This window comes from Amborella trichopoda, chromosome 1 (genome assembly GCF_054954075.1).
Source record: "Amborella trichopoda isolate Santa Cruz 75 chromosome 1, AtrichopodaSantaCruz75HAP2 v2.0, whole genome shotgun sequence".
NCBI classification, from domain to species: Eukaryota; Viridiplantae; Streptophyta; class Magnoliopsida; order Amborellales; family Amborellaceae; genus Amborella; species Amborella trichopoda.
The window spans coordinates 58,332,485-58,345,284 of NC_142336.1; the positions used below are offsets into that span (position 1 = coordinate 58,332,485).

At 35.6% G+C, this 12,800-nt stretch overlaps 1 protein-coding gene across 5 annotated transcripts; it reads right to left on the reverse strand.

Annotated features, from left to right (window-relative positions):
- Positions 1-975: 975 nt before the first annotated feature.
- Positions 976-11,835, reverse strand: MED8 (mediator subunit 8). 5 transcript variants are annotated; one of them, XR_016042186.1, is made up of 12 exons: positions 11,564-11,835; positions 9,780-9,904; positions 8,490-8,614; positions 8,130-8,313; positions 7,919-7,999; positions 7,596-7,663; positions 6,285-6,548; positions 4,645-4,701; positions 4,307-4,530; positions 3,990-4,043; positions 1,628-1,670; positions 976-1,256 (listed from the first exon to the last, which is right to left on the reverse strand). XR_016042186.1 is itself a non-coding variant. In XM_011627432.3 (12 exons), exons 1-12 carry the CDS (start codon positions 11,761-11,763, stop codon positions 1,093-1,095), a joined length of 1,557 nt encoding a protein of 518 aa, XP_011625734.1. In that variant the 5' UTR covers positions 11,764-11,835; the 3' UTR covers positions 976-1,092. The 5 variants fall into 5 exon arrangements, 3 of the variants coding, with proteins under 3 accessions (XP_011625734.1, XP_006850892.1, XP_088705174.1); XR_016042192.1 differs by having other exon boundaries at positions 8,130-8,411; XM_011627432.3 differs by having other exon boundaries at positions 4,307-4,498.
- Positions 11,836-12,800: the final 965 nt, after the last annotated feature.

Sequence of the window (12,800 nt, forward strand, 5' to 3'; positions counted from 1 at the left end):
GATGTAAGTAGTTGGTGCTCCATCTAAAAACAATGGAAACTAATGGTCCAAATATTTTCTTACTAGAAATATTATTTTTATTTTTTAAAATTTACTTATCTTTTCATATTCATGATCTCCATGTTAGAGAGTATATGTCCTTAAAAATTAAGTCCAAAAATCCATCTCAAAAATAGATTTATTAATAGACCCGCATTTCTATATATATAGGCTTGGCCGCATAGAAACCGGGTCCTTCTATAAATCAATTTTACACAAAATTTATAGCATGTCCACACCTTATTGTGGCAGCGCCCCCCCCCCCCACCCCCCCCCCCCACACAAATTTTATAGCATGTCCACACCTTATTGTGGCGCACCCAGTCCCCCCCCCCCCCCCAAAATTTATAGCATGTCCACACCTTATTGTGGCGCGCCCCCCCCCCCCCCCCCCGCCCCCCCCCAAAAAAAAACGACTGATTGAAAAACGACCAGAAAGCTCCTACAATATCTAAGTATATTTTGGTGATCTTCATAAAAAATATCTTTTTTCTTATTTCTAGGTGTGAAGCCCCAAATTTTACTGTAAAATGATCGATAAAATAAACAATAAGGCGTCTAATTAAGATCAGACACTCAAGAACTTACTTGCTTGTGACATTATGTTTGTTATTATCCATTCCAATCAGATAGCTATGAATAAGGGTCTCATATACTTTATATGTCGGTTGTGCCACATGGACAGTTTTCCCCTCATATGGTGTCTATGTCGATATGATTACAACATTTCTACAAATGTGGTAAATTGTGGAATGGCCTAGGCAACTGGCTAGGTCCAAATCCCATTCCATGTCAACTTGGTTTTGTTAAGGACCAAGTCTTCTTTCTTTCTTTTCTTTGGGTAATTCAATGAGGAAGACAGGCCCTATCTGTTTTTCCAAGTAGGGACCAAGTCCGTAATGAGTTTCAAAGCAATGAAGATGGCTAATCTCGGTCTTTTTGGGTAAAATGTAATCCAAACTCATATAACTTAAATATCATATTATGCAACGAAAAAAGTTGGAAAAATAAAATAAAATAAAAAAACTTGTAGTCTCAAGAAAGAAGACAAAACTACTGTTGTGGTTGCCTCTGCTGAGGATAGTTTGAGTTTTGGGGATTTTGAAGGTTGACAAGACCTTGTTGCAGATTCTGAGTATTGGTTAGAACACCCCCAAATTGTTGTTGCTGCTGCATCTGAGCCATATTTGCAGAATTGGTGGCTCCCATATTAAACACTGCAAGAAAAGAGAAAAGAAGACATAGTAAATCATATGTTTAGTATTTGTTAGTAATGGGTTTTGTTATATGAACAAGTTAAACTTCGATGGATTTGTTTTACTTATAAAAAAATAAAGGTTTTGTTTACATGCAAATATCAAACCCTGGCAAATGGCAAGCTTAATAGAAAAAATTTCACACTTCTTAAGTCTTATTAAATCTCAGTTCTACAACATTGCAGCTTCATTGCCTAATGCAGAAATACAAAATAGTACAAGAATTCATATGTTCTTCGCATTAAAATTTGCAGAATTACCACAGGTTCTTTATGAAAGTTGCAGAATAATATGTGCACAAAAAAAAAGTTGAGAAGGGGAGGTCTATTTACTCTGCTCATTCAACATTTGCGATGGATGACTCCGCTGCCCTAACTGAAAAACAAGGAAAAGTAAATAAGATGATAGTCATTAAATACCTCATAACTGTCACATATTAGCATATAAAAAACATATAAAATATTCAATACCATAATGGAATAGAGACCATGACAACATTGTTATTCTTGAAATCATAAAATACCTTCAAATCTCTCTCTCTTACATATATATATATATATATATGGAAAAGTCTTCCCATCGCCTATAGACGAAAATGAACAGTGATTTCGCCTACCTTCATTACCGTCCAAAGTTCATCACACGGTCACGATTGTCGGGTAGTATTTCAGTTTTCATTTTTTTTTTCTACAAATTGGAATGATCTGAAATTTGGAGAGTGTACATCTTAGTGAGACTCACTGAATAAAAATATAAAAAAAAAAAATTGGAGAAAAAAACAAAAATACACCCGATACTTTTCAGGGGTATTTTGGTCATTTTTTTATTTTATTTTTATATTTTTCATAGATTTGCCTATTTTTTATGAACACACGTTCTAACTTTTAGGTCATTACGATTTGTAGAAAAAAATTGAAAAATAAAACACTACCAGACAATCATGACTGTGAAATGAACTTTGGACGGTGATGAGGGTAGGCGAAATCACTGTTCATTTTCGCCTATAGGCGTTTTGTAGTGTGTGTGTATATATATATATATATATATATATATATATATATATATATATATATATATTATCATCATCATCATCATCATCATCATTATCATCATAGCCTTTTCCAACTATTTGGGGTCGGCTACATGAATCCTGGTCTGTCATTCTGCCCTATCAAGGGCCATACACTCAGTCAGTAAGGCAATAAGTCCCCATATATTTTCTCACTACTTTCAACGATGCCCTTTTGGGCCTACCTCTTCTTGAGCCTTCCACTTGAAGCAACTCACACCTCCTAACAAGTGTTGTACTGGGTTTGCATTACGAATGGCTAGCCCACCTAAGTCTACTTTCTCCCAGCTTATCTCCTATTAAAACCATACCTAAGTTCTTCCGACTGTATTCATTTCGAATTATATCCCTTCTTGTCTTGCCACTCATCCATCTCACCATCCTCATCTCAGCTACGATCATCCTATGGGTATGTTAGTTTCTTGACCGCCCAACATTCCACCACATAAAGGAAAAATGGTCTCACAGTTGTCCTATAGAACTTCAACTTCATTGATATGTGGCGATAACATAAAACACCGGTTGCACATCTCCTCTTCGCCCAATCAGAACTAAATCTGTGTGACACTTTTCTAAATCTCTCCATTTTCCTGAATTATTGACCCAAGATATCGAAAGTGCACTCTTTTTGGTATTTCTTGGCCGTCAATCTTAAGTACTTTATCATCTCTACTCTTATTATTACTAAACTTGCATTCTATATACTACGACTTAATTCGGCTAATTTTAAAACCTTGAGATTCTAGAACATCCCTCTAGAGTTCTAACTTTGTATTGATGTAGCTTTGGGTCTCATCAATCAAAACTATGTGTCCACAAACAACATACACTACAGTACCTCATCTTGTAGGTGCCTATCTTGTAGGTGCCTAATTAAGTTGTCCTCTGTGTGTGTGTGTGCGTGCGTGCGTGCGTGCGTGCATGTGTGTGTGTGTTTGGAGGGGGCTTCTTCCATTTTATAATTTCTTTTTGTGCATACAGAAAATGAGCTCAGGAATGGAAAAAAAGCTGGGTGCAAAAGGCCCCAAGAAATAAGGGAGAAAAACCAAGGAACGGCAAGTCAAGACGGGCAATTTTCTTCAGTTTCTTTTACTTGATATATGATTAGCAGCATACGACATGGATTAGTAAATGGAACCAGGATAGCCCCATTGCCACTTGATTACAAGAATGTTGTGCATCTAGGAACACCTCGCTCTCTTCACAATGGAAGGAGAACCGGTCCTACCCTATATGTGGGCTTTTGCCCTCATTCTGGTGGGTCCCACTATCTCTTCATAACTGTCCACAATTTCATTGGATGTTAATGACCCCAATCACTTCAATATATTTGGATACCGTTGCGCATTGTATACTTTCCCATATATAATATACAGAAGAATGTAAATTTCTAATGCCAGGTCATTGTACTTTAACCTTGAGTAAAATAAATAGCTCATTTTGAGGTACATTTAACTTAAGAGAAAAGGTGAGTGTAGCTAAAGGCTCATACCACAAGAGCATGCACATAATATTGTCAAAAAGAATATAAAATGTATTGTGGAAGAAACAATAACTCAAAGGGAATATATAAAATATATTGTGGAAGAAACAATAACTCAAAGAGAATAAAGACACAATTTTACCTGCATTCTTGGCAAAATCGATTGTGATGAAATTGCGGCAGGCATATTTGGCATCTGATATAGATCACTGAGAAACATCAGAAAGCTGAACATATGCCCTAAACTTGAAAATTTGAGGAAATAATGCAGAAACTACTTTAAATGACCACAAGAAAGGGGATTCAAAGACCATTTGATGGTGGACTCTAACTTTTGTATCATCTCCTTGCTCAAAAACCAAAAAGGTTGTTCATTTATAATGATCATTCTCAAACGGCAAAGAAGTTAACAAAATAGGAACTGCTGATGCAACTAAGCAAACTGGAGGAAATTCTCACCATTTGAGAGTTCGTTGAAGCCTGAGCAGCATTGAACAAGGCAGTACTTGCGGTTCCAGTGTACTGGCCTAGATGGCTCCTAAGCTGATTCGCTTGGCTCATTTGACTTTGTCCAATGTTATGCTGAATATGTGCTGACTGTAGTGGCCTGTTTTGGAGTTGCTGATGTGATTGTGGCTGAGAAAACTGTGCCTGATGTTGCCCATGCAACTGTGATAAAGATGCTTAGGGAAAAAAGCCAATTCAAAACCATGAATGCAGTGCATGTCCATATTTACAGATCAGTCTAAAAAAATGTTAGGATGCGAGAAAAACAGTAACACAGCAAGCACATTCACCTGTTGAAACTTCTGCTGATTTTGGACTTGAAAATCATGTAGCTGAGGAACTGCATTCTGCAAACAGGAGGTTTTCCATTATCAGGGTGTACAGTATATAAAATTACCTTAAATGAGATACCGCACAAGAACTGGTCTTTCATTTACTAATCAACTTCCATTACAGGTATCATATACGCCTCCAAAATAAAGAGCCTTGAACACTAGGAGAAAAGTGCCTACAACTAATAAGATTAAGTGAATACCCAAAATAGTGGTCATTTTATTTCTATATTTCCATACATAACCGAAGAATGGAAGAGTCTCAGGTCCAGGAAGTGCATGATAAATACCACCAAAGCCTAGGACTGCAGAGGAAATTAAATGAAGTACTCCAGATACAAAGTATGGAAAGGTGTCTATAACTTCCCCCCCATGACCTACCCCCCAACCTAGAGTAGCTAGATGGGGAAGTAAAATTAATCCTTGTTCATACATAGGTTTTTCTGGTACAAACTGAGCCACTTCAAATAGATTCATTGCTCCCGCCCAAAATACAATTAATCCGGCATGGGCCACATGCGCCCCGAGTAATTTACCAGACAAATTGATAAGTTAGGCATTCCTGACCCACCAAGCAAAACATGTGGTTTCTTGATCATGACAACCTAAAGCTAAAGTTCCATTAAAGAGCGTTTCCAAGGGGATTTTACATAAAGGTGCCCATTAAAATAAGACCTAGCACACACGGAACCTTACAAATATCATACACTATGAACCATATCATCCAACCTTTTCCTTCCTTAAAACCAATAGCCTAAGAAACCAAAGAGTCATGAATTCCTTATCTGATCCCCTGAAGAGTGTCCTTCCACTAGTTTTCCCTCATTTTCTTTAAACCCATGAGGAAAGTTACGGGACAAATCTAACACAAAACGTGACCTTTCCAAAGTACAGGAGAAGACACCAAGAGCAGGCAGCTCATAAAACTGCCATCAATGCAGGAATCAACCAAACGAAGACTAAAAACGCCTATGAAGCCAAAAGGCCAACCTATTTATTTTCCCACCTTCAGATTTTCCCATAAACACAGATCTGAGGGATGAACACAAAAATCACTGACTCATTGCCCTCCACATCCTTCAGATCCCTTACCAATGAAGACCAATCATGGGTCTATACAAAAATTTGTTAAGTTTTACACAACCAATTAATTAACACGCAAACATTCATTTAATCATTGTTGTCACCGTCTTAGAAGGGTTCATGGCTTCATGCCCAAATCAAGTGAAAAAAGATAACGGAGCTTCCACAAAGAAAAATGTGAAATACCTGAAATAAATGACATTTTCCAATTTAATCTTATAGGGGCACAATATCTATGAAGAACACTGTAATTGAACGGTCCAAAACAAAGTATAGTGGCCACCACTCAGGTAAGACTCAGTAGGAATCAGGTAACTCACATGTGCAAAAAACTAACCAAACTAAGATTAAGGTAAGCAAATTGAAAGAAAAAGTTTACCACATGATATAAGAAATCATGAAACCTATACCAATTACTCAGTTATTGAACCTAAGTTATTGAACCTAACTTGAAACTAAAATAAGGAAATTTGACTATCAAAAAAAAAAATGAAAGAAGAGAAGCATAAATGGACCTGACTCAATCCAGGTGAGGCAGATTGCCTCAATTGTTGTTGGGAGATTAGTTGCTGCTGATGTTGGGGCAATTGCATCAGTTTCTGCCTTTGATGCTGTTGTTGCTGTTGCGATTGCTGTTGAGGAGAAGGAACATTCATCATGCCTGTTCCTGACCTAGGTGAGTTTGCATATGGCAGAGGAGATGCGGACGTATTATCAATGGATGAAGTTCCCCCTGAGGGAGATGGGACTGACCTCCCACCAAATTGCGTATACGAATTCTGAAACATGAGCCGAATGTTTATTCAGAAACTAAATAGTTAATTACAGTAGATCATATCAATGAAAATTTTGTTCGAAAAATCTATGATTACTCAGGAACTACAATGCAATGGAACAATGCAGAAATTTGTGGATGCACAGGAGAATTTTCGGACTTTGTGATCAGTTACCAACCGAGTTTACACACACACACACACTCTCTCATATATATAAGAGCTTCTGAATAACCTTCTGCAAGAAATCCTTGATATTTTTTTTTTCTCTTTTTTTTAAGAAATCCTTGAGAGTTGAAATAAAAGTGTTGTGATGCTGTTACTGTTGGAGTTCTCCCAAACGAAATGTGGTTAAAAGGAGTAAAATTATGACTTTCTAATAGCATTTTATATCTCCTGAGGTTTAATCGCCTTCCTATCTCTCTGTTAAAACTAGATCCAAAAGTTTCTTCCTAAAAGAGCATTGTTTCTTTATCGATGCTAACAGCACTTCTTACTGATCCTAAACCACCATCCCGCCACCTGAATCGCTGATCACCATGTTTCAACAAACTCGTAAGATCGAGGGGTGAACAGGCCGGCCACTCAGCATGGTCATTCCCAACATGATGAAAACATGATCCAAAACAAGCTTAGACGAGGTCCTGTTGAGAAGATCCAGGAAAGATAAGTCTCCCAATCCACACGAAGTAGAAACTGGTCGAGCCTAGTGGGCATCATCCTCTCGATGATTAGACCATATGAACCTTGGAGAAACCAACTAATGATGCCTCAAACTCCAAGAAATGCTCTATGCTTAAGATATAATGCAGAGACTCTGAATCTGAAGTCTGAACAAATGTGCCGTCAAAGGTAATCACCAAACCAATTAAAAGTTTCAGGTGTCTCTGTGTATCTCTAGGCATTACTCTACAATTGATTATAGGAGATCTAACTTACAGCGAAATAAGAATACTATAGGAGATCTACTGTTAATGAAATCCAATAATTCATCCAAATGGAAAAATGACCATAACATTAGCGATATTATATAGAACTTGAAAGTAAGAATACCTGTATAGCAGTTCCCTGAGTGCCAATGTTATTTGTGGATATCGCTTGAGGATTTTTAGGGTGGACACCTGTGAAAAAATTCAACTGCATATGATTGACCATAATTGACGCTGAATGATAACTGATGGATCAGCATGAAGAGCACGAGAGACAACTAACTTATAGACATAGACAAGCATGAAGAGCAAGAGGGACAACTAACTTATAGACATAGACAAACATGAAGAGCAAGAGGGACAACTAACTTATAGACATAGACAAGCATGAAGAGCAAGAGGGACAACTAACTTATTTACAATAAAGATCGATAAAACTTTTCATACCATCTCCAGATGATAGTGCATCAACCAAGTGAGCAGGCAGAACTGATGGTAGATGCTTTTGATCTCCAGGTATTCGTAATCCTGAAATTTCAAAAAAATAAATAAATAAAAGAAATTATAAAAAGAAAAGCAGGTAATCTATAAACAGAGAAACATAAGAATGAGACTATATTAAATATACCACTGATAGCAAGAAAGACTTAAAAATTACCATCACCAACATTTACAGCAGCTTTGAGAAGCTTCTCCTGCTCTTGGATTTTCGCAGCCTGCACTTTGTCAATTGGGGGCACCATTGAAGGGACCTGCCGAGATCCTAATCCATAAGCCTTGCGAGCATCAGCTATGGCCTTTGAAGCACCATCACAGGCTGCTGCTATCATATCAATTCGGCTCTGTTCATGGAACAAATACCAACAAAAGGATGCGCTCATTGTTTTTACTCTTTCCACTCGTTACACAGTTGAAAGACAAATTGCATGTGTGCAATCCACTGAAATAGGGAGAAATGATAATTATAACAAAAATAATAATAACAGAGAGAGAATGAAGGTCCGGAGAGTAAGTGTACCTTTAGCCTTTCAATCTGAGTGGATACTGGAAGGTGTGAAAGGCTATGCAATAGCTTCTCTTTCATTGAAGTCTCCTCAGACTCCATCTCAGGAAGGAGCTTAGAAGAAAGCATGACAGGTAATACTGCGATCCAAAGTTGTTAGAGACACTGATGACAATTTGCCAAAAGTGGTTGAAGGATATATTTAAGCAGAGAAAAAACATAATTTATTAAAGAACTGTAGAAAACGGGGAGGACTAGAATGTTGTTGAGAACTAATAGAAAAGTTGTAATCTGTAAATATTAGAATATCACAATGCTATAAAATGAAGTGCATCCCAAATGCTCGGAGTAATCAAGTTTCAGATGGCAAAATCAAAGTAAAACAATACCAGACCAAATTATGACAACGTTCTGTGGAATCACACGAAACTTGACATAAAAGTTATCTCTATCACCAGTCTGCCTTCATCTTATACTGCAGCAATAAAGTGGTCATCGAGCATTTGACTGGTATTATAAGCCGACCCCAAAGAACATGGGTTCAAGACCCTCCAAGTCTAACTTTTAGACCTCCCTAGATTAGCTTTAAAAAAAAAAAAAAAAATCTGGCCATGGAGTTCTTGTGTCTTTTGACAAACCAATAGCACTAAGTGCCTTACTGTAATCATTAATTTTATTACAACCTTTTTATGGATTTTTTAAACTATCTGTTAAGTAAAAGTAAAGTATCAGTTGTAAGGATTAGTAATTTAAAACTAATATAGTAATGGTCTACGCATTGAAGTTCGCTTTTATGCTTATATTCTCATCTTCCTTTCCAATTGAATCCAAACCTGTTCATTAAAATATTCCTCTTTTAATACTTTAAAGCATATAAAAGAAGACTCACTAGGACTAGATACCTTAAAGAATCTTGCCAATGCTTTACTTTTCCTAGATTTCATTTACAATGATGCTTCACATGTACATGTAAAATAACTACTAAAGTTCTTGACAACGGATCTCTAATCCTCAGAAAATGGCCTAAATCAATGTCCAACCCGATAGTTTTTATAAAATTCCAAAACAGCCATATAAAATATTACAAGTGAGGTTGCACAGAGTATTCTCTATCATCATAACCTATCCAGCAGGGACCAATTCTGGCATGCCAGATAGAATAAGTACTAAAAATGCTAAAAGAAATAGAGAGAATACCAAAAGCACATAATAGAAATTATATGGTAACTACAATTTTGTAACAGAGAAGTAGTTACTACATAATAATAGTTGCACGTTGTAAGAAAAGAAGAGATAGGTATATACTTGTAGAATTCTCGGCATTTACATTTTTCGGGTGTACTACAAATGCCTTTGAAACCTTCTTAACCTCCTCCACAATGTGAAAGAGCTCGAGATTGACCATCGAAAATTGCCCTAAAATATCTTGCCTGCGATATTAAATAAGTGCCATGTTAATACAATATCAACCTTCTCAAAAACTTCGGCTACACCGTAGTAACTTTTGACACTAACATACACATCAGTTTATCTAGCTAGTGATTAAAATGAAAATCTGCATCCATGAATTTAGCTAACTTTTAAGAAGAATATTTGAATCAGTGTAGTCTTTAAGGGGTCGTTTGGATACTTGAAAATATATTGTCTGTGAAATATATTACTGATGTAATACAGTACTACGTAATATATTGCCTGCAAATGGATTGTCACTGTCTGGGTAGTATTTAGATGCAACTACGGTAGTACATTGCTACTGTTTGGCTATGTCCAAAAGAAATATGGGAAATACATTACCAACATTTTACAAGCATTTACCTATAAACTATCGTTTCTTTCTTTTTTGTCACAAAATTCCACTGAAATGCGGAATTAAAGTCATCATCACACCATTCAAAAAAGATTTTCTAATAATAACAGCATCACCATTCCAAAAAGCTTTTCTAATAATAACTTGTACCATTCTATAGTCATCATGACACCATTTCTTACTTATTTTGCATGCCTTTGGCACTTACATGGAATCACATGTCTTCTAACATGATTAGACTTTGGTTTCAATATGATAAGTCATTGGAATAATATGATTAGAATAACATGATTTTATTGTAATAAACCTTATTTTTATTTATTTTTTAAAGAAGTCTTTCAAATGTCTCTCTATATAATTTCAAATAAACAATAAATTTATGATAGCAAATTCAAAATCTTTATGGTACCAGCAAAAAAAATGGGAAGAAGTTTGATTAGTAAACTAGAAGGTGTGATTTGTGATAATTGTATTAGAAAATTTTGAGGCATTGGAGGAGACTAAGAAGACTAAAGAAGTATCTTATTTCAATTGAGCTTTTACTAATCTCTTATGAGGATTATGTTATGTGAAATTTTTTATTATGATTGTGTTGTGTAATTTCTCATTGATTATCAATTAAATTTTTATTATTTTTATTATTTTTATTTTTATATGAGAGCTGATGTAGAAATGGATGTGCGCACCAGAGTATAGAAATCAAATAAATGAATGTGCAAACAACACTTATAAATAGAGTTTAGAGAGAAAGTAGAAATGGATGTATGCAGGAGAGAGGGAGAATGGAATATATATTATAAAAAGTTGTTATTTTACGAATAAATGTGTAAAAGTTAACATGAACACTCATATCAGAAGTTGACTACAAACTCAGCATCCATATAAAACCCTAATTATGCAGCAATAGGAGTAATAAATAGCATTTGCAGTAACAAAGAAATCAAATAATAAAATGCGACAAAAAATCTACATAATTAGCCAAACCCGAAATTAATTTTCACGCTGAAAAGGCAAATGATAAAAGAAACCACGAAAAAACAATACAATTACGAAAACCCCATATAAAAATGGCACCAAGAGTAAGATTAAGAAACCAAAGCCATGAAAACACCAATCCCCTTAAATAAAGATGCAAATATCCAGAATTCCATGAACTTCTCCATTCTTCATCAGAGATGGCATATATCTCAGTAATTCACCAACCATTCATATAGGAAAAGGGAGGAAATGAGCAAAAAAAATTCCCAGATAAAATATTAAAAAAATGAGAGAAATTGCTGACCATTTGCGAAGATTGGGGTTAGCCCTAGAAATGGGATCGAATATTTCAAGGAGACGAGAGATGGTATTGAAGAGGTCCAATGCTCGAGTTCTCACTCCCTCCAAATTCAGCTGGTGCTGTAAAGCCTGGTTCAGTTTCTCTGCCTGGACTTGAGCCTGAGCCTGGGCTTGGGCCTGACCCTGGACGTTCTCAGTCGCCATGAGAAGTGAGGAAGGTCTCTCTCCCTCTCTCTGAGATAAATCTCTCTCTGTCTCTCCTCTCTCTGGCTCTATATTTCTCGGGCTAGAAGGCGATAATTTATAATTCCCACGAATTTTACATTTTGCGGTCTAAAATGAAAAACCTTTGAAGTGGATCACCTTGAACTCAGAGATGCATGGATGTGAAAAAATAAAAGATATGGTTTCTAGAAGGCCTAGTCTTTGTACAAACAAAACAAAACCTCATCTCATCTCGTATTTTCGTTCAAAAAGAATAAAAGATATGGTTTCTAGAAGGCCTAGTCTTTATACAAACAAAACAAAACCTCATCTCATCTCGTATTTTTGTTCAAAAAGCACTTTCGGAATGTATTATGGTTCTAAAATCAATTTCAACACCAATAATACAATTTGAAACTCAATAAATAGTACAAATCCAATTGAAAACTCAATAAATAATACGGATCATGTGGGTTTACGAGCACTTTCTTTTTGGGAGAATGAATGGTCTGGATAAATTGTTACAATAACTATATTTTTATAGCTTGAAATCTGTTGAGTGCATGGAAGACATATGGTACTCCAAGAGCATACACTATCTTAGCATTAATTTATTGGAAATTTATCTAACACACCTATAATTTAAACTGTGAAAATTCTTTTCAACTATTCCAATTTATGATTTTTCTTTTTTTTTTTTTTCAGGAATTTTAAACTTGAATCCATATAGATTGTAATAAATTTTCTTAGATTTTCAAGTTAAATTAATAGAGGACTACTGTTATATCCATTTAAATTACCATTGTTAAAACATCCCCTTGAAAATATGGATATTTGCTCATACCTATCTTTTTTTCATTCTTTTATTTTTTTCCATAAATACCCTAACTTCATAGGTAAAAGTTTCTATACTTTCCCTGGAACATCTATGTTTCTCCTACCATCCAGCCGTCCAATTTTGATCAAAAGAGCCACTGACCATTTGATCTTATATATGACGTCTCAAAGTATTTTATTTTTAGTTTTTTTATACACAT